The sequence below is a fragment of the Octodon degus genome, unplaced genomic scaffold, assembly GCF_000260255.1.
Source record: "Octodon degus isolate 3935 unplaced genomic scaffold, OctDeg1.0 scaffold00076, whole genome shotgun sequence".
Taxonomy (NCBI): Eukaryota; Metazoa; Chordata; class Mammalia; order Rodentia; family Octodontidae; genus Octodon; species Octodon degus.
The window spans coordinates 818,537-840,367 of NW_004524652.1; the positions used below are offsets into that span (position 1 = coordinate 818,537).

At 51.4% G+C, this 21,831-nt stretch overlaps 1 protein-coding gene and 1 pseudogene across 6 annotated transcripts in view; one reads left to right on the forward strand and one right to left on the reverse strand.

Annotated features, from left to right (window-relative positions):
* Ep400 (E1A binding protein p400) overlaps positions 1–21,831 on the reverse strand; it is a 109,825-nt gene that overhangs the window by 11,231 nt on the left and 76,763 nt on the right. For all 6 annotated transcript variants that reach the window (XM_023720643.1, XM_004635847.2, XM_004635846.2 and 3 more), the window contains 16 exons: positions 16,492–16,650; positions 16,179–16,262; positions 15,777–15,911; positions 15,184–15,228; positions 14,946–15,099; positions 14,414–14,655; positions 13,714–13,887; positions 11,875–12,011; positions 11,695–11,751; positions 9,849–9,927; positions 9,474–9,743; positions 8,280–8,325; positions 7,754–7,863; positions 2,568–2,775; positions 2,248–2,477; positions 519–737 (listed from right to left, as the gene is read on the reverse strand). In XM_023720643.1, coding sequence (XP_023576411.1) covers positions 519–737; positions 2,248–2,477; positions 2,568–2,775; positions 7,754–7,863; positions 8,280–8,325; positions 9,474–9,743; positions 9,849–9,927; positions 11,695–11,751; positions 11,875–12,011; positions 13,714–13,887; positions 14,414–14,655; positions 14,946–15,099; positions 15,184–15,228; positions 15,777–15,911; positions 16,179–16,262; positions 16,492–16,650 — 2,349 coding nt within the window. The remainder of the gene's footprint in view (positions 1–518; positions 738–2,247; positions 2,478–2,567; positions 2,776–7,753; positions 7,864–8,279; positions 8,326–9,473; positions 9,744–9,848; positions 9,928–11,694; positions 11,752–11,874; positions 12,012–13,713; positions 13,888–14,413; positions 14,656–14,945; positions 15,100–15,183; positions 15,229–15,776; positions 15,912–16,178; positions 16,263–16,491; positions 16,651–21,831) is intronic.
* Positions 20,365–20,671, forward strand: LOC111817987 (annotated as a pseudogene).

Below are 21,831 nucleotides of genomic sequence, written 5' to 3' on the forward strand. Positions count from 1 at the left end.
AAAAAAAAAAACCAACCCATAGCTGAGTAGCATCTGGACCAGAGGTTGAGGCTTCGCGCCTCCGTTTTCCCACCTATAAAATGTAGTTCACAGGAAGCTCCCCCTGGCCGGGGCTGCCTGGGTCCTGCTCAGTCAGATTCCCCAAGGTTCCTTGCTGTGGTGCTGCCCACTCCCCCTTAATCCTGATTGCTCTTCCTGGACACTGCTTTGTCTTATTTCTGTCAAAAAGACTCCACCTGCCTGCCCACACCCTGGCCCTGGCCCTCCACCCACACACACGGACCCCCAAGTCATGCATGCTCCTTCGCTCAGTCCCAACCCCTTGGTCCCCTAGAGGCGCCAGAGTAAAGTGTCTTATCCTTTCCCAGGACACAGCTCTCAGCAGAAGCAGCAGCACCCCCCCCCCCCGCCCCCACATCCTGCAAGCAGGCCAAGATACCTTGTTGGCCCCCAGGGCTGACACAAACACAAGACAGACGGAAGCATTCTGGAAAACGAGCACCTGTGCTGGAACTTACGAGCCGCGCAACCTGGAGGTTGGCCACAGTGGTGCCTGTGAGTAAGGCGCCAGGCCGAGGGGCGGTGACTGTGGTGAGCTGGGGGCTCTGCTGCTGCGGGGGCTGCTGGGGCTGCACTTGCACTTGTGCTGGAGGTTGTGGGGGTCCTGGCTGGGTCGGTGGGGGAGGGGGCTGCGGGGGCAGCTGCATTTTCTGCTTCTGCATCTTGATGATGTGTTCCTGAAACACACACAGGTAAGTATGTTCTCTTCCACACAAGCCACACTGCACTCTTCAGTTCACACACACAAATTTTAAGTTACTTCTCTGGCCCCAGTAAGTAACATGCTACAGATCCGCCAATAGACAATGCAAACCATCCTCTGCAGGCAAGTGCCCAGCTGTTCAAAATTAGCATTTCAGTAAGGACGGGAAAGCGGGACTCTGACAGATGGGCAGGTTCGCAACATTCCTAGGTTTTGATCTCTCACAAACAATTTAAGTATGTAGCATCAAATTAACAGTAAGCTAGCAATATACTGATAAAATAATAGTAATAACATAGTTAAAAGAAGTGAGTACCTTAAGATAGTTCAAAAAATGTTTTAATAAACAAACAGTGCTAGTATGATAGTGCACAGCTGCCACCCCAGCACCCTAAGAGGCTGAAGAGGGAGGATTCCAAGTTTAAGCCCAGTCTGGAGACAACCTGTTGACAAGGAAAGACCCTGCCTCAAAATAAAAACCAGAAAGGGCTGGAGATGTGGCTCAGTGTGAAAGATGTGGATTCAATCACTAGTATGTACTTCCCAAAACGCAGAAGGGGAGAGAGGGGTGGGGGGGCGGGTTCTTTAAAAAGAGAAAATTTTCTTTAAAAAGAAAACTTATTGAGTTGATGGCGATTGTCAGGTCTCTGGACACGGAGATGCCTGACACTGACTTAGGACAGGCAGGCTGAAGGCTGAGGAGGCAGGGTGTGTGCAGGTGCTTCAGGCTCCCGGAGCTAAGATGGCGGGCGTCGCGTCCAGAGGCAGCTCACGCCTGGGAAGGCGCAGCTGCAATCGCTCTGTCTCAGAGGGAGTAAGGTAAGCATGGGCCCTGACCCAGTGCTGCAGGACATGGAGGCACGAGGAAGCCCAGGGCGCCGGGTGCTTCTGTACCACCCCAATCTGCAGGCATGAGCCTCAGCTCTGTGGAGTCCCTGGCCTCTGACAGGCTTCCCCTCCTGCAAGGCCAGGCCCAGCAGCAGGCCTGGCCTTCTCACTGGTACTGGTGTTTTCTGGTTCCCTTCCTTGGATGACATCTACTTGAGACTGTCCATGTGTGACAGGGAGGTAGCACTTCCTTCTAAAATGAACAACTCTGCATAACTGAAACCAAGTGCAGCATCCAAGCTAGCAAAAATCACAACAGCCCAGTTCAAATAGGCCCAGGCCCTGGCTCCTGCCCCTCAGAAGCACTGGGGCACCTCCTCCCCAGTCTTCCCTTATAAAAACCAGTACCAGTGAGCCAAGATGCACCACGCACAAGCGGGGTGAAGAAAGGATGCATTTGCAAACAGGGACTCTGGTCCCGAAGTGCCACAGCAAGCCCCAATGCACTCAGAAGTGTGATCCCGTGTATTAAACACCACGAAACACGCTTCCTACCTAGAGGCTAAGACACGTTTCTGCAGTACAGTTTGAATCGCACTATGCAACAGGCCTATCTGTGAGACCTGCCTACCCAAGACCTCCTGGGAAGTACTCACCGGTGCCAGCTTGCCCACAGCCTTGATCTGAGCAGGGGACTGGGCCTGGCCCTGGATCTGCGGGACCTGCACCTGAGAGGGCTGCTGCGGGGGCGGCGGTGGCTGCTGCTGCTGCTGCGGCTGCTGGGGCGGCGGCGGCGGCTGCTGCTGCTGCTGCTGCTGCTGCTGCTGTCGGAGAAGCTGGAAGTGTGCAGGGGTGATGGTTTTTCCAGGCAGTTGCACCCCTGTGGCTGGGAAAAGATCTGTCATTAGCTCCCCTAGCCTCACTTCTGGGCCATAGTACACGCTCCAGAAGCAGGCACAGACACCAAGTCCCTTACCTTGGGATACCTGAGTTACCAAAGACCGGGCCGGGGTCTGCACTGGGGTCAGGTTGGTGGTAACCACTGCTGAGGCTGTCACAGAAGTGACCGCTCGAACACCCTGAGTTGTTGCCATAGACACCAGGTCAGTAGTCGCAGTGGCTGGCGAGCCAACTGCTCGTTGCTGGGTGTGGACCACCTGTGCAGGAGCTGAGCCTCCCGAGGTCTGCAGAAGCAAGCAGCAGCTCAGCACACATGTCACAACATGCTCCGGGCCCTCCCCTCGCAGAAGCACTACATGCCCAGGCTCCAGAACGGAGGCGTGGCTGCACCCAGGAGTTCAGTATCTGACAGAGGGCTGCACATGCACGGCTCTCTGTAAGCGCAAAGACATACAGGGAACTGCAGAACAGCACTCTCTCTCAGGGACCCACACTAAGAGGAAAAAGAACCATCTCAGAGGACAACGTCTGACCCACAGGTCCCTCTTGCTTTGCTTAGAACATGGACTCTCCATTACCCTCCCAGCTCCATGCCCACATCCAGGCCCTACACCAGCCCACTCCTGACTGCCAAGTCAGGACACATCCTGGGCTCTTCCAGCCTCCACCTTCTCTCCCCTGACCGAGATTCAGAGTCAAGCCCCAGCCCACCGTCTGGCCACGTTCAGCCCTGTCACGACTGCCACCACCCTTCCCCAGGCCATGATGCACCACTCTCACGCCAGCTGGGATGCCTGTCACAGGGTCCCTTTCCCTCCGCAAGCCACATTAGCTCAAACATCTGTGTTGTCATGCACAATTTATTGCTGACCCTTTTACACTGCGTCACTTCTCTATGTGAACTTAAATCTAGTGCATTACTGAGCTTGCTATTCTGTTGTCTCCCTTCATCTGTTTTCTTACCTTTTCCCTTTGTTCTCATCCAATTTTCCTTATCAGTGTCTAAGTCATACATTCTATTTCTGTTCTTTTAGTAGCTCAGGAGTACTTATCAAACTCACAAATTTTAAAACAAGCCCACCCCATGCAGTTACGTAATGCCCTGCAGATGAATTCTGCCTTTCCAGCCCACAGTGAAGAGCTGTCTGTGGGCCAGCTTGCCCACCTCCTCCCTCCGTATGCCCAAGGTCTTCCTTTCCACCTCTGCCTTCCTGAGCCTTCCCAGCTGTCCAGGCCAGGAGCACCTTCTTGCTGCATGAGGTGCTTGAGGCCCACTCATAGTCCCCTCTGTTGTGTCTCAAGAGGCCTGCATTTCGCCCTTGTTCAAAGAACACACAGTATCAGTGGTGGCAGTCATGCCCTTCTGTGGGCCTGGCTACATCCCGGCACCGGGTGGCAGGCTGCATCGGAGGTCTGGTCCTCTTTTGCCACACGGTGTAGTGTGGTCCTTTTCCCTCTTCTTGACTGGGACGAGTGGACTTTTCACACATACAGGTCAGGATCATGTGGTGACTCCTCTGCTTTCCAGCATCATCCCAGGTCAACATTACTAAGCATGGCTGGGCCCTCTCACTCTGTCTTCCATCTCCTCTCCTCTCAATGCCACTGGGCAGCTCCTCATTTTGTCTAGCTCACTATTCTCTCTTCACCAGTATGACCAAAGCTCAACCACAGGGCTCCATCATTTCGACTTTGCTGACAACACTTTTCACTCCTAAAAGCCCTTTATCCTACTTTTAGGGGCTGGGGAGATAGCGCAGCAACATAGCACCTGTCTAGCAAGCACAAGGTCCTGAGTTCAATCCTAGGTACAAAAAACAAAACAAAAGAAAAAACTACTTTTAAGTATCATTCTCTTTGGGCTGAAATGGAGAGTGTAACTATTCACAATCCATGCCTGGCAACCCACGTCCCGTTCCATGAACCTGGCTATGGTCTGCCGCTATGCTGGTCTCGCTCAAGATTACCTTGTCTTCTTCTGAGCCTGGCTATTTTTTATTGTGTACCACTTGTCAGCTTGAAAACTGTGGAGATTCAAAGCAGTAGGGGACGGAAGCATGATCCTCCGGAGTCTGGCCTTCATCACTTCTCAAGGGGCTTGAAAGCCCCTGCTGGGTGCCACCCCCTCGTGCACGAGCTCGAGGAGCCGGCTGGCTGCTACACTGAAGCTCCCCTTTCTAGCCAGGGTGCACTTCACATCTTGCAAATCCTGCCCTCAGCAGTGCCAGCCTGTGTGCACAGCTGCTCTTGAACTACCTTGGGTGAGCCCCATCTGGGTGAGCCTGGGGCAGACCGTGAGTCTCCTGTCCCCAAAGCTAACATTATTCTCAAGGCAAACCCAGCTTCTGGGCATGCCATTCTTCTCTCTGGCTTTTCCTCTCCCTTAAATTTGGGCTTGGTAACTATTCATTTGTTGGTGTAAACTTCTAGAAGATCTCTTAAAACTTGTCTAATAAATTTGGTTTTCTGAGAACTGCATAAAAATACTTATTACCACAATCAGAAGTCCTTTCTGGACTACTGGGAGAGTGTCTCAGGCTTTTCTGTGCTCTCAATTCTACACACAGGATATGAAATTGTGCTCCCAGGCCGCCTCTTTCACAGACTACCCGCTTCCTGCTGAGTGAAGCCCACTCCTCTGACTCCCAGCCTGCATATCCCACAGTGCAGCACGGCAGGCCCTTGATGAGCCCAAGGAACCAGCACTGTCCCGCTCCCGCAGTGTGGGCTCTACCCCAGGCAAGGCCCACTGCCCACTGCCCGCTGCCACTTCTGCTCACACCATGTGCCTCGCCCCTGGGGACAACGCATAGCCTTTGTTTTTTGCGGAACCAGGAATTGAACTCAGGCCCTTGCGCTTGCCAGGCAATTCTACACAGAGGATACTGAGTGTAGAATTCTACTGAGCTATCTCCCCGGCCCCGACAACACACATCCTAACCTGTGTGAAGGATGAAAGTGCCTTCTCTCAGAAGCTGCCCCTAACTCCCCTAAAAAGAAATGAGCCTGCAAAGACGGGAGCTGCGAAGGCCCTCTGTCTCCCTGCAGAGGTCTACACCACAGCCTAGGGGGGATGCAGGCTGTAGAACCTTTATCTGGAACACTGGGATCACAGGTACTTTGGATCTGGAGTTTTTCAAGGAGTTGAAATATACTCCCCCCACCTTTTTTCCCCCAAATACACCACTAAGGCTGGTGAGATAGTTCAGTGGTCTAAAGTGCCTGCTTAGGCAAGCTTTGGCAGGTGTAGGGGACTGCGGTTCGATCCCCAGCACCACATGCTATGCCAGCCCCACCCTCACGGTGGGCTGAGCTGGGGGGGGGGGGACAAAACACTAAATTCAATGATTTTGGCTTCCTGCCCCATAGAAATAGCAGTACTAGGGCCAGTGAGATAGCTCAGCAGTTTAAGGACCTGCTTGGCAAGTGCAGGGTCTTGAGTTTGATGCCAGGCACTCAAAAGAAAAGAAAAAGAAAGAGCGAGCAAGCGAGCAGCACTGGCGATTCAAATGCTCCTAATGCTCCTAACAGCTTCTGTTACTCACTGAAAAGGCTGCACCGAAAGCAGTTTACTGCAAAACAGGAATCAAAATCAATACAATCATTTTAAATTGCATGCTCATGCAGCAGCAGTAGGCCTCTGAGCTTCCTTGCCCCCTGGCACCATACTTCCTAGATGGCCTCGGGTCACACGGGCTCACCACAGTTCATGATGCTACTGATGGGCAGAGGACACAGGGCAGCTTCTGTTTTAGCAATGACAAAGCCACAGTGAACACACAGCATCCAGGTTCTCTGAGTACATACTTGCATTTCTTTTGGAGAAATGTCTAGCAGCAGAAGTGCTGGGCTGCACAGTGAAAGTATATGCTTAACTTTACAAAGCTAACCCTGGCTGCCCATGAGATGCCACAGGTCAGGGCTGGAGTTGCACAGCTGGTCACAGGGGCACAGCAGAGCAGTGCGGTTTCCGCCCTGCATCCCCAACTGTCTGTGATGTGTCTGCGTCTATGCATCCTCTCTGGTGACTGACCAGTACATCTTCTGTTCATCTGCATACCAATCAGTCCTCACATGCTTGGCAAATATAGTTTCCCACTTTGTGCTTTTACCTTTATTTTCTTAGTATTTTTAAGAAGGAATTTTTATTTACTTTTTACTTTTATGAAGCAATTTTTAATTTGATGAAATCTAACAATTTTTATTTTTACTTCTTCTTGGTTTAGAAATGTTTACCTAAACCAAGGTATTAAAGTTGTTCTCCTGTTTTGGCTCAAAGTCTACGGTTTGTGGTCAGGCATCGTGAAGCACACCTGTAATCTCAAGGCTTGGGAGACTGAAGTGGGAGGATTGCCAGGAGTTTTAAGCAAGTCTGACTTTCTGAGCAGCTGGACTACACAGTAAGACCCTGCCTCAAAAGAAGAAAGGGAGGGAGAGAGACCGGGGGGGAGGGAGAAGGCAGAGGCAGAGACAGACAGACAGACAAGACAAGACAAGAGAGCAAAAGAGAGAGAACGCGAGAGAGCGAAAGCAAGAGCACCAGCCAGCCAGCCTTCTGGTCTTACATTTAGGCCTAAGATTCATTCTGAATCATGTTTTGTCATCTGAGTGACAGGCCGAGGTTTACTGTGGTGCACACAGCACTATACAGACTGCCCACTGGACTCCTGGGCGCCTGGAAGGAGACTACATGGTACGTGCACCCACTTCTGCACTTTTTACCAACTCCACTCACGTATGTACCTGTCCTTTGCCTGTGCCATGCTATCCAGAGAGCTCATACGCTGCCTAGGTACCTGCTGCACCATCGCGTCACCTCTCTGAGGCCCCGCTGGCCTTTACAGTCTGGAGTACGTGCACATCCGAAGTGCTGCCCGCAGAGGCCCCTGCCCCCTCCTTGTCCCCTCCTCCTGCACAGGGCTCTTCGAGGGCTACTGTCAACTTCTGCTCCACCACAACCTGCTCTGGACAGTGATGACACAACCAAGTCCCGGACTGCAAGGCACCCTCAGATCCACCCACCTCCTGTCTGGAATTCAGCATGGGAGGAATGCATGTATGCACACATGCATGCACGTACACACATGCCGTGGCTGCACTCTCTGAGCACCAAAGAGATGCCGTGACTCAACACCCAGTGTGTGGAAGCAGCTGTCCTGATGGGCCACCTCCTCCCTCAGTGCTGCTCTTACGGAGGATGCAGTCGCTTCCCTGAAGGACCAAGCCATGGTGTGGTGTGCTCTGGGGACAGGGGCCACTCACAGTCAAGGTTCCAGGGGCCACAGGCGATGCCAGACGCTTGTTAATGGACTGGAACGTGGCAGCAGGGACACCTGCGATAGTGTTCACGATCACATTGCCACTCACGGTGCCTGCAGAGGAAGTCATGCGCATAAGAGAATGAGAAAAGCTTTATGCTCTCATTCACTCATCTTTGGTCTGGCATGAGCTGAGGGCCTTCATACTGTGCTACATCCTCAGATCTTTTTATTTTAAGACAGGTTCATTAAATGGCTAGGTTGCCATTGATCTTTTTTTTTGGAGACAGGGTCTTGCTGCGCAGGTCAGGCTGGCCTTGAGCTCCTTTTGTAGCCCAGGCTGGTCTTAAACTCACAATCCTCCTGCCTCAGCCTCCCCAGTGCTGGGATTACTGAGGTACACCACCATGCGTGGCTTTTCTTTTTGACATTTTTTTCTTTTGGTTGCCATTCCTGCCTCAGCCTCCCAAAGCGCTAGGATGATAGGTATGCTTCTCCACACTACTTCAGCACTTCTGCAGCCTCCTTACCTGTTGGAATACTTGTGCCAGTCACTGAGGTTTTAATAGTTCCTGCCTGTGTGAAAATGAAAACTTGAGTTTCATGCCAAGCCCTGTCCTGCCCGAACCTCCAAAGGCTCCAATTTTATCCATAATCAGACCCAAACCCCAACCACACATACACAGCCACCCGGGTCACCCTGGCCTGGCCCCCTGCCTACCCTATGTGCGCTGTTCCTGGTCACACTATCCAGCATGCTGAATCCCCAACCACTCACAGCCAACTTCCTGCCACTCAGAAAAGCCCCACCCCACCCCAGCTGCCACCCGCCTGCTACCTTACAGCACAAGATGACCGTCACCTGCTCCCCATTGTCTCGTCCAAGGAAGCTCCCCGCACCAAGGACATGCTTAGGGAATTTTTTTTTTTTTGGGCGGGGGGTGGGGGGGCCTGGTACTAGAGAGCACACTGGAGCACTCTGCTACTGACTAAGCTACATTCCAGCCTGTTTCATTCTCATTTTTTATTTCTAAAATAGGATCTCACTAAGTTGCCAAGGCAGGACTGAGACTTGGAATCTTCCTACTTCAGCTTTCCAAGTAGTGGAGTTAAAAGGGGTGGACCACCACATCTGGAGGAACGGTATCACTGAATGAATAAAAGTGCTCAAGGGCATGTAAGCTTTCCAGTACTACCAGATACCGCTTAAACTGATAAAGAAAATGGCTCTACATAAAGTATGTTCTTTTTTTGTGGTACTGGGGATTGAACTCGGGACCCTGGGCTTGCCACGCAGGTGCTTATGCCACTGAGCTGTCTCCCACGCCTGGTGCACAGTCCAGAGCAAGTGTTTCCCAAATTCAGCACAGCACGTTCTCTGCAAGTGTGTGACACATGCACACAGCACACTGAGGCATGGGCATCGGCCAGCATGCTCTGCAGGTCCACACCCACCTTTTGCTTCCTCATGCTCTGCACTGGGTTACTTTCACAGCAGTCATTTAGGACAGGCGAGGGGTGTACACCCGAGTGCTTGTTCATGGAAGGGTGGCATGACAGAAAAGGTGGCTTTTCTGTGCCCTGTGTGTACACAGTGCCCCAGGGCCCGCCTTGGGACAGCAACTCCTCTCCCACCCCTCCCGTCCCCTTAGCCTTGTAGGCTAACTCTTCAGGGCCTGCAGATCCAACCCATGCCTAAAGACCGTAGGGACACAGGCTCTCACCAGCACTGCAGCACTGCCCACAGTTGTGATCGCAGGCTGTCCTTTAGGTGGGGCCTGCACGGGCTGCGGCTGGGCCTGGGCTTGTGGCTGGGGCGGGACAGCTGGCTGTCCTGTTGGTGGCTGGCTGCCAGTGGCCTGTGCCTGGGGCAGCGATGGGGGTGGCTGCTGAGGGGGTGGTGGGGGCTGCTGCTGCTGTGGCTGCTGCTGCTGCTGCTGGGGGGGCGGCTGTGCCACTGCTGGCTGCTGAGCTTTCTGCTGGTCAGCCAGAGCCTGGGAGGATCAGGCAGAAGAGAAGCTGCTGGAGGAGACTCAGCTAGGTGACAGCACCTCACAGCTGCCCCACACCCCCTGGAAAGCCACACCCAGGGGCCATACCTTTTTCTCCTTTGCAATTCGTTCTGCACGGAGAGACGCAACCTGGATGGGAGGCAGCGGTTTGTCGTAGTTGATCCCACTGAAAGACAAGTGGGAAAGTCAAATGACAGTCCTGGCCTACCTGTGGTTCCAGTGAGCTGCGGTCCACCAAGATGCAGAAATACTAAGTGGCAGATTCCAGAAATAAAGATTCGTGAGGTGTGAACTGCACACTGATGGGAAAGGGGGACAGGGGCATCAAAGCACATTACACACATGTACAAATATGTTGTGACAAAATCTACTTTTTGTATGAGTAACGATGAAGAAAAGAAAAACCTTTACAAGTAGTTAATAATGACCAAAGCAGAAAAAGACTGCACACTGCTGAAGAGTGTGAGGAAGTCTCCATCATTCCGCTGCCCTTGCCAGAACAGTCCACGCCTCTGTCCACCAAGTCCAAGTCACACAGCAAGCTTCTTGGTCCCCATGCTGTCACAGTGCGACGGTAACTGTGCTCGGGTCACCCTTATTTTACAGAACAACTATCTCAGATCGCTGGTGACTGAGGCCGAAGCAAAGCTGAGGAGCCCTTCTAGGTGGCAAGAAGTTCAGAGTCGTCTGCAGTTCCAGACGCAGAGCTACGCAGCGGGGAGCTCTACAGATGCCCAGCCTCCATCCACAGCCCACAGGGGCCCAGTTCCTATGACTTCCAGGCACAGCCCAACAGCCCCCCAGACACGCCTCTCCCAGGCAGCACAGAGAAGTAACAGCACCTGTGTGCAGCCGTTCGCGGCCCCGCTCTGCTCCCCTGGTTACAGCCATGGGCCCTGAGCCTGGCTGCCCCTGCCCACACAGGAAGTCAGCTGGCTGCAGCCTTCTGCCTTCAGTTTCTGCTCGTAGCTCAGCTCATTCCTCCTCTTGTAACAGCACGTGGCAATCTATCTGCTACTTGTGAGGTGCTCTTGTTCCCATCTTACAGCAGATCACAGTGGGGAGAACAGTGCCCAGCTTGTCCCGGGCTACTACGCTAAGCCACAGCCACAGGCTCTCAACAGCCACCAGCTGAGCAAAGTCACCTCTGCCTAAGTGACAGAAGGTGACTCCACCTGGCTCTGTGCTGCCCACCAATCCCTGTAGCTCTAGCGCTGAGGCACCCATGGCACGAAGAAGAGCAGAGCAGAACAGGCCAAGACTGCCATCCTCCACACAGGCAGGGCACCTGGGCTGCAGCAAGGGTGCAGGCACCAGGGCATAGCCAGGGGAGCTGCCTCGGACTCTCAGCAGGTGTGCTATGAGCTGACCTCCTGTGGTGAAGACCCTGCCTGGCAGGTGCATGCAGAGGCGCTGTGGAGAGCCCAGGAAGGAAGCAGGGGCAGGCCAGGACAGGAAGAGGCCCAGCCTGCAAGAGGGCACTGACGACACCTGAGCCTGTGGCAGCTATTCCATCTGAGCAGACCTTTTTTAAACAAGATTCTAAACAGCTGTGTGCACAAAATGCCTAGCGCTCAGGACTCCAGAACTCAGTTTACCCGTTACTTCCTTCCACCTTCCTAGCTCCTCATCTACCCACTGATGCATCTTTTTCCCTAAACTTCACTGGAACTTGTGCCCAAGGAGAGGTGGCACATAAGGAAGAAAGACTTGTGACCACTGCCCCAGCCCATGAGCACACCGGTCACACCACGATCCATGCCCTCAGAGTACTGGCAGTGGCACACAAGGCTCTCCACACCGGTGTGTGGCAGGACTGTCCCTGTCATTTTGGTGTAGGTGCTAAGCACACATTACCCTAAGTTACTGAATTTATGTGAACCTTGAGCAAACCCCCTCCAAATAGCAGGCAGGGTCTCCCAATGCTCGGTACCTTTCTGCCAACACAGAGGCATGCTTGGGGTTCTTCTGAAAGGGGTTCATGCCAAGCCTGCAAGGCAGAAAATGAGACTGCAGTTACTAAACAGGAGAGACAGAGCCATAAGCCTACACCAACACCCGAGCCTTACGGTCCGCCAGTCATGAACAGCATAAAGTGAGAACCGGGACACACAGAGGTTTGATTGGCGGGCTCCTCTTGCCAGCCGTCATCTTCATCAGGTCGAAGTGGCTTGTGTACAGCTGGGTGTGGGTGGCGTTCTCATCCTGGGCATAGATCTGGCTTGTGCGCAGAGGGCGGTTGTTCTTGCTCTGAAACAGCAGGTAGGAGTGTTCCATGGTGCTGGTGGCCTGTGCCATGGCCACTCCTTGAACAGGACTCAGGGGACTGAGGCTATGGCTCCAAATGGCTGAACCCAAATGTCCCCTTCCTTCTCTTGGACACAGTATGTGGCCTAACCCGCAGGCTGGGCAACTGGGAATGAGCCCCATTCTGCAGGAAGCCCCACTATGATCCAGCTGAGAATGTAGACACCCCACGTTTGTGGAGTCACCCTGCAGTGGTAGGGAGCAGCCAGGGCACCAGCTTTGCTGTGCAAACCCAGTGCACACCAACACTAAAGGGCAGTAGTGACGCGGACACCTCCAGGACACCTGCAAGGATGTTCTGGTGCTCTGTGTCATCTGTGCTAGCTGAAGTCTCCTCTGCACACCCCACATGAACAGAAGGCCAGTCAGCAGTCTCCTACCTGCTCCCGAGACACCTCAGTGGCCCTTCACCTGAGAGAAAAGCACCCAGGACGCAGCCTGTGTGAGGCCCCAGAGCCAACCAATGTGGAGTTGGGACAAAAGCTCAGAGCCCCTCACCAGTCAGGCTCTGAGCAGCCCTAGGACCAGCGTACACAGCGCATGCAGGGCATGATGTATGGTACATGGATATGCACACAGGGGTGTGGCCAGCTGCTAGAGACTCAGTGCCTGAACCTCAGACCAACGTCCAGGAAGTCAAAACCAGAAAGCCAATGTCAAGCCCCCAGACTATCTCTTGCACTCTGCATCATGTGTGGCATCTTCCTATTCAGGAATATGCCTGAGCAGAGGGAGGTACCGAGACAAGAACAAAACCAGGTGCGCCAACAATGCCAGAGAGGAAGGTACACCAGGCTCCAGACGGGAGAACTGTGCTTGCACCCTCAGGACTGGGGCCTGTGACTGTCCTATCCATGTGTACACCAGCCAAAGGCACAGGCTCAGGGGGGTAAGCACTGGGAGGCTCTCAAGTCTACTCCGCAGGCTCAGCGAGGGATGGTGTGGTCCCAGTGCAGACAAGCATACCCCCAAGAGCATGAGTACAAGGCACTCCAGGAGATCCCACAGCAGGGATTCCTATATTAAACTTAGGTCCCCCCCAAAAAAAACCTTAGGTCCCTCCTGAACCTTTCTATGCTCCTGCGCCCAGGTGTGGGGACAAGTTTGCATCTCATTCAGGTTTTAATCTTACAGTCAGAAAGGTATGACTGCAGCTCTACGCTGCTGGGCCAGCCCAGGTGGTGAGAAGCAAAGTCCCACACGCACCTACTGCTGGAAGTGGGGCCTGCTCCTGTACACAGTGGTGTAGGGTAGCAGAGGTGCACACAAAGCAATGGAGTAGACTGGTGGCACACCCTCATCCCAGCCAGGATGCCCACAGCTGGCTTCCCAGCCAGGACTCAATGTTGCACTGCACCAAGTGCATAAGGACCTGCGGCACACAGCCATTCCTGAGGGCACCTGCTTTCCAACCACTGACTCCACAGCAAGATGCCAAGGAAACAGGAATGACCCTGCATAAGCCAGTAACTAAGAAAAGTACTCATCTTTGCCTCCCAAATTTTCTTTGAAAAAAGAAACACATGTGATTCACTTTGCCACTGTCCAGGCCTGTTGTCACCATGCTGCAAGATGCTACTAGGGTGATGCACAGCAGGGCCCAGAAACCTGCATCCTCCCAGGGAGACCAGGGAGCAGGAATCACCTTTCCTTCCTCTCTGGGGATGATGACATTTTCATAGCGATTCCGGCACTGCTTAGAAGAACGGTAGATTCGACTGCAGGAGTTCACCACATCACTGACGAGATCCCAGTTAGGTGTGTGGGCAGGTGACACAATTGTGAGGTTCAAGGGCAGCTCAAGTAACTGCTTTACAGCCTGGAAGACAGGGTGGCAGATCAAAGAAGTCACGATACTGCAAGTGCAAAGGGCTTCCCTCACCCTCAAGACCCAGACAGCAAGCAGGCTGTCTTGAACCTCATGTAGGCTCCTATGCTGGGTGCCAGTACATTCATGCTACAGTCTGAGTCTAGATGTCGCCCAAAAGCCTCATGCAGTCTTAGCCTTGTTTGCAGATAGTTAAATATACAATTTGTGATTGACTCAAGGTCCAACGCTGGGATTACAGGTGTAAGTGCTATGCCTGCCCTAGCATAGGTAACCGCCATGCAATATGTGGGACAGAAAAAAAGCTTTCCTCTGCTCTCACTCCCTTTTTGCTTTTGCTGTCTTCCATCACCATGAACTACTGCCCCTGTGGCATGTGCCACCCTGCCTTGTAACCCAGTCAGCCAGTCATGGACTAAAGCCTCCACAGACTGTGAATTTAATAAACCTTTTCTTCTTAACTTTGGGCGCTGGGTACTTTGTCTCAGCAAGGAGAAAAGCAACTAAGATTGCTCACCTGCAGCAGGGCCCAGTCCTCGCCAATAAGCCACTCTGGGCTGTCCTGTGGCGGCTCCCCAGAGGACTTGACATAGGTGGGCAGTGGCTTGGCAAAGGGTGTCTGCTGCTTCAACAGCAGATTCTTCTTCTGCTCCTTGCCCTCACGCCGGATCTTTAGCATGCCTGGTGTGGCCCGGTCAAACAGGGACCGAGGTGGCACGACCGCCTCACCATGCCGCTGTTTCTTCTTTCTGCCTGCAGCTAAAGGAGGCCAATGTCAGCAGGGCAAGACCGGAGAGCCCCTGCCACTGGATAGGAGGAAGGCTGTGGGCCCAAGGGCTGGGGAAGCTCCTGCCTGATGCTTTCTTTCACCACTAAAGACAGGTACAAATGTCAAGGCCTCCAGGCAAGGGACACCAAAAAGCAGGAACAAACCACAAAAGGCAGCGGGGAGGGGTGGGCTGTGGTCACTCCCCTGAACCCCCTCCCCCACAGGAAGGAAAACCAGTGACTGGCGGCCCCTCCACGCATGGCAACACCCAGCGCTACACCTGACGGGTCTGTCTTGTGCCTCTTGCGCTCCTTCCTCACATACACGGGGGGCAGCTTAGCTTCTGGGATGGGCAAGGTCTCATACATCAGACACATGACAGAGTCAATGTAGATGTCATTGTCATCCTGGGGGGGTGTGGGGGGTGTCCAGAGCTGCACAGAGAAAGCACAGCACATGAGAGGCAGGCAGAACCATGGAAACTGGGTTCTCTGGGCACAGGGAGAGGGTCTCCTTACCGGCATAACCTCTGTCTGCCCATCAGCACCCTCATAGACGTATTCCTATAGGGAACATGGGCCAGTTTAACATTCAATAGCTCTGTTTCACACTGAACACCATAAACTGTTCATTTTCATACTTATGTGTCCCAGAGAAATCTGACCAGCATGACTTAAAAGTGACCTTAGGGCCGGCCAGGTAACTCAGCACATTTAAAGTGCCTGCTTAGGCAGATGCAAGTGTCGAGGGTTAGATCTCGACCTGCTATGCTGGTCCCGCCCCCGGGGCATGCTGAACAGGCAAATGAGACTGGGTGTGGCGGTGCATGCCTGTAATCTCAGCGCTTGGGAGGCTGAAAAACAGGAGGGTCACTACAAGTCCAATCTGTATAGTGAGACCCTGTACTAAATACATAAAAAAAAAAAAAAAAAAAAAAAAAAAAAAAAAAAAAAAAAATTGAATTTCACTCTCAGCTGGAAACACAGTGAAGGAAACCGCCAACACGTAACTGAGAACTCTCTAAGCACAGATTTAAGCTAAAGCAGTCTGAGAACATGGCCTCAGGGCCCTGCTTTGGGAGTGAACATGCGTAGCAGAGCTGTGCACATACCATGCTGTACGCATCTTCTCGAGTGTAGGTAAGCAGCTCTGCCTCCTCCTGCTCCCGCTGCACCTGAGCTTCCCTCTCCTGCAGGGCCTGGGTATTACGTGCCTCCCACGCCCTCACAGAGGCCCTCACGGCATCCTAGCAGGAAAACCACAGGAAACACACGCTCCAGATCAGAGCCAGCAGTACCCAGCTGGCTGGCCCCACCTCTGTAGCCCCGCTGCCCCCAACACACAACCCAGTCTGCAGCACTGGAATGCTCCAAATCAAACACAAAGGCACTGAGGTAGATATGAGCCCCTGAGGCCTACCCAGGCGGGTACCTGGCGTTTCACTTTAGGAGAGCATGCTCACTTAGCACTGAAAACTGCAAGGCTGTTCACATGTTGAAAGCTGACTTCTTACCTCACTGTTTCTCTCTTTCTCTTGCTTGATGGTCGTATGGAACAATTCCAGGTAATTCAAAGCATACTTCTCAATGGGAGTAAGCTATTTTAAAAGCACATTTTTTGAATGAAGTTAAGGGCAAGCTAGTAAAGTTCCCTGTAAAATCTAGTTATCAACATTTGAATTTAAAGGGGCCAGGGAGATGGCTCAGTAGAATAAGCACTTCCCTGGCAAGCACAAGGGCCTGAGTTCAGTCCCCAGTACCGGGAAAAAAAAAAAAAAAGGTGTACACACACACACACACTCTCTTAAAAACAAAAGAAACCCAAACCTGCTCCATGAAATCAGCCAGCTCCTCCAACTGCGAGGGCTCCTCATCCTTTCTGGAGTCCTCTGAATCTGAGCACAGCAGTCCAGGGCCGGGCGCAGGCACTGCCTCCTCTGCAGCTTTCTGTGCATCCTCCTCCAGGCACTCAATGCTCTTAAGGGCCTGCGGAGAAGCCGTGTTCAGACCAGTGGACACATGCGTCACGCGGAGGTGACACCCACACAGCCAGGATCCCCCAGGATCCCCAAGGTCCTTGTGGACACACAAGACAACAGGCAGGCCAAAGACGCACCACATGGCACAGAGGACCATCTGGGCATTCTAGGAAGCCCCTGGAGAGCTGGATGTACCATGGCGAAGGGTGCTGATGCACCTCAAGGGGATGGCTTCCTGTCACACTAGCCACACATACACATCACTGGCCACAGCCTCTGACAGACACAGGCTGGGGCCCACAGTGAACAGAAGATGCATAGCCCTGCGCCATGGATTCATAAGCACTCTCGCTGAGAGCCATGACAGATGTCATCAAGTCTCAAACTGTCCAAGACATGCCCATAGAAAAGCTGTCCCTGCTCCCTCTCTACAGCCATGGGCACCTCAGAGTTGTTAGAGGGCACCGCACTGACACTCACCTCTAACACGGGGTGGCTGTTGTTGTAAGACCTAAGTTGTGTACTATGAATAACCACTAAGAAGATAATATGCAATGCATTAATTATTATTATTATTATTATTATTATTATTATTATTATTATTTTGTTCCTCGAACGGCTTTAGGGCACTTTTGGCCAGCGGGAGAGTTGTGAGGTTCGAACTCCAGCAACCTGAGGCTGAGAGCTTTGTGGAAGCAGCCACTTAAAGGCCTGAGCTAGGGCCATGCCCCCGCAATGTATTAATTATTGAAACTGTCCTATTAATCAGTTTTGAAACTGTCTCGTTGTTTCTCAATAAAATTAGGAAAAAAAAAAAAAAAAAGACCTAAGTTGAAGCTAGCACAGACCTCTCCCAGGCAGCCGACCCACTCTCTGATTGCAACTCACATGACATTATTTCAGATGACAATCCACCAGGTACTACTGCAACCTCAGAGAATCTCTTAAGTGACTTGAACACAGAACATAACAATGCTGGATAATAGTAAGACCAGGAATCTCTACTTATCAAGAGATACTACTCAAGAGGCCAGCCAGATAGCTCAACGGACCTGTAGACCCTGTACTAAAAAAAAAAAAAAAAAAAGATACTAATCAAAATGATGCTGTACATATATTGGGCATAGGCCTCACACCCAGAATACAGAAAATGGGCCCAGGAGATAGCTCGGTGGCATAAGAACCTGCCTGGCAAGCGTCCTGAGATTAACCTCCAGTAGAAACAAAAACAAAAACAAAACAGAATAAAGAAAGAACTCTAACAGCCACTAACAAAATGAGAACAATACCATTTTTAAAAACGGGGAAAGGACTTGACCAGGCACTTTATTCAGCAGTGCCCGCGGTCAGAGTGTGGTCCTGTGCAGAGTGAGCCTCAGACACGCCAAGCCCTGGGTTCACTAGTGCCTAGCACTGCAAGTGGATCCACAAGAAGGGGCCCAAATCACCCAATAGCAAGTTGCAAACTAAAGCCACCATGACAGGCCAGCCCCCACCCCTCTAGGTCAGCTCAAGTGAGGCTGCTGGAGGCCCAGGCCTCGTGTCAGGGCAGCAGGGAGAACAGGAGCTGGCTCAGTCACATACATGCACGTGCCCAGCAGTACCTCCATTTCCAGGCCCTTAGCTGGCAGGGATGCAGGCCCCCATCTTACATGTCATGTGGAGACAGGCTGGGGAGACAGCTCAGTGGAATAAGTGCTTCCCCGGCAAGCGCAAGGGCCTGCATTCAATCGCCAGACTATATGTGGAGACAACACATGCTTCCAGCAAAGCACAGGCTCAGGAAGCAGCCCTTACAGAGAAACTGCGGGTTGCTCCACTGCAGGCACCTTGCGGCAGGGGAATGACAACCCTCCCATATAGAAGAGGGTCCTGCTAACTGTAGTTCACAGAGGGCAGCTGCGGCTCAACATCAGAGTGGTCACTCTGGGCGCGGTTGGGTGGCAGGGGGTCACTGGGGAGCTGGGGACATGCCCCTTCACAGGTACTCTAACGGCTCCCCTTACCCTGTGAAAACACGCCCAGTGGATCTTAATGAGGCAGACACCATTATACATACATTGACACATCAGCAAAACCTTCCTTACGCCATTCTCTGGTACAACCCTTCCATGAGCCAGCAGGGCAGGCTTGCGGCATGCGTCTCCAAGAATGCCCATGAATGCAGAGCACACTGGCCACAGCAGGGAGCAGCTACTACTGTAACACTGACCCCCACCTTCTGGTGACACCCCCATATCCAAGCTGGGACAACCTAGCTTCCAAGCAGGCGACACTCCAGCTTGACACCAGCCCTGACCCAAGACATCCCCTTTTGGGACCGGGCTGCCTCCGCTTGCGTCCCGCTGGTTTCCAGCTGGTGACAACCTATGCTGGATGTGTGCCCAGGTGCTCTCCCCTGGGCCTCCTGCACACCTCAGCCCCACGCGGAGTCTTCCCAAGCTGACTGCCAGTCTGTCCTCACTCATGCAAGAGTGAGGTGCCCACCTGCAGGCCCCCAACAAGGCAGTCACCAGGGACCCTTGGGAGGAACCTGAATGTGGAAGTCCTAGGCTCCTCTGCAACCACAGGGCCAGCACAGAGGCCTCCAGAGGGCACGCTGTGTTAGCAGGCTCACACTGCCTCACACCTTCCTTCAAGGTTGCATAAAACATGTAACAACTCCGTGGCTCGTGGTTCATCTGGAAAGGAATCTTTTCTCCTTTGTATCTTCTTATGCTGATGTGAATTTCTTTTCTACTTTTTTTTTTTTTTTGGTGGAACTGGGGATTGAACTCAGGCCCTTACCCTTGTCAGGCAAATGCTTATTCTACTGAGCCATCTCCCCGGCCCCAGTGAATTTCTTTTCAACTTCATGTGTATGTTACTCATTAAATAAAATGAGGAGGGCCTATACAGAATGATCTGTAAGATATTTCTTGGCACAGAATATAAAAACCAACATTAAAAAAAGTTAGTAGCTTTTCTAGCTGAGCATGGCAGCAAAACCTGATCCTACAGTTGGGAGGACCAATGCAGGACTGTGATGAATCTGAGGCCAGCTGGGGTTATTCCACAAGCCCCTGACAAATAAATAAATATCAGTTAACTGTTTTACACAACAATGAGCTAGCCAAGAAAAATAAAAACAAAAACAATTCCATTCACAAATTTAAAAAACAAAACAAAACCCTAAAACTAAACTACCTAGTGACCAATCTAACCAAGGAGAGAAAACCACCTAAACACTGAAGAAAAAGAACAAGGCCCTGCAAAAAATCAATCCCTAGTAGATCTAAGTCCTGGGGATAAGTTCACAAACTGAAACTGCTGAAAGCGAGCACAAAGACTTGAAGATACAGGCAGAGGCAAAGACGTCCTGGTATTAGGAAATAAAACAAGAATCATCAAAGCAAAAAGTTTCCGCATAGCAAGGGGAAAAAACAGTAAAGAAAGAGCCCATAACAGAGCTGAGTATAGTGGTGCAGGCCTATAATCCCAGCACTTCGGGAGACTGAGGAGAAGCATTGCTTAGAGTTCAAGGCCAGCGTGGGCTACAAAGTGAGTCCAAGGACAGCCTGACTGTAGAATGAGGAAGGCAGCTGGTGGGGTAAGGGGCTGCTACTGCAGGAGAGGCCACAGTGGTAGGAAGAGACCTGGCTGCAGTCACTGTGGTGCTGACACAAACTAAACTTCCTGTGGAATCAAAGCAGAATACGTAAGAACTACAGAGGAGGAGGAGAAAACCTACGGTGGCTGTGAAGGCCATGGTGCTATGTTTGTCAAACTGTGATCTTCTGATGATCATGAATTTAGACAGCATGCACTAACATCAGGAGCACTAACAGCCATGTTGAGTGGTTTGGGTCAGTCTGCTAAAAATGAAATCAATGAGGTCCGTCTTAGAGACTCCTTCCCTTGTGCTTGAGTCTGCATGTGTGTCACCTACGCAGGCTGCCTCACTGGCAGCTCCACCAAGATTACACAATGTCCCACCTGCCTGAGCTAGCACTGGAGCCCTGACGGCCACAAACTTACTAGATTGTTAAATAAAATGATTATAATAAACTGTATGTTTCAGCATTTAATACTTGTAGCTTGTTTAGTAGCTTTTCGTGTATAGCATGCTGCCTGTATGTCCCTGAACTATGTTAACTATAAAGCAGATTATCTTCCCTTTTTTGCACAGCAGAGTTGACACCTGTTTGCCACATCAGCAACTTAAGGGTATTTTCGCAAACAGAAATAACAGATATGACAATTTGCAGGTGGTTTTGCCTTATCTTTTGGATGTACCTTTTAAAATTAAAACAATGGTGATATAGCAAATGTTGAGATATACGCATAAGGGACTAGGGAGATGGCTCAGTAGAATAAGCGCTTCCCTGGCAAGCGAAAGGGCCAGAGTTCAATCCCCGGTTCCGCAAAGAAAAAAAAAAAAGAGAGATAGGCATAAAGGAACACATTCTACAGGTAAAATAATGGAGTTACATTTTTGAGATTTTTTTAAAAAAGCATTCTGATTTTATAGCTACTGATAAATATTACTAGTTATGTAAATAATATGATAAACATTTACAACAGTCAAAATATTTTATTTATGTAACTGTCAAGAAGCCCAACTTGGGGCCTGCCCATAGCTCAGCTGTTTAAGCGCCTGCTTCAGCAAAGCCCTCAAGCTCAAGCTTCTGGGGTTCCAACCCAGACAGTCACTGCAAACCAGAAATGCCCTAAAGGCATGTCGAGACTCAAACAACAACAACAACAACAACAACAAAAACAACCTTCAATAAGCCCAACTTCCTTTTCCTTTTTCCTTTCTCTCTTGGCCAGCTCAGCCCACCCTAGGGGTGGGGCTGGCACAGCCTGTGGTGCTGGCATCCAATCTCGGTGCCTGTGCGCTTGCCTAAGCTTGCCTAAGCAGATGCTTTACAGACTGCTGAGCTATCTCATCAGCCCCACTTTAATATTTCTTGGGTTTTTTAACTATCGTAGTGTTTAACTGTATTGTTTTGTTTATTGCTAAGATTTAAGAACTTAAATTTGAAAGCAATTTTGGAAGGTTACTAGTTATGACCTTTGGAGCTATAATTGTGAACTGCAGCCAGATGGTCAAGAAGTAAACTATGTAACCAAAGAGTTTTGTGTATTGTGCGTTTTTTGACAATCCAAAATGTTGTATTCTCATTTTAATATTTTTTTAATATTT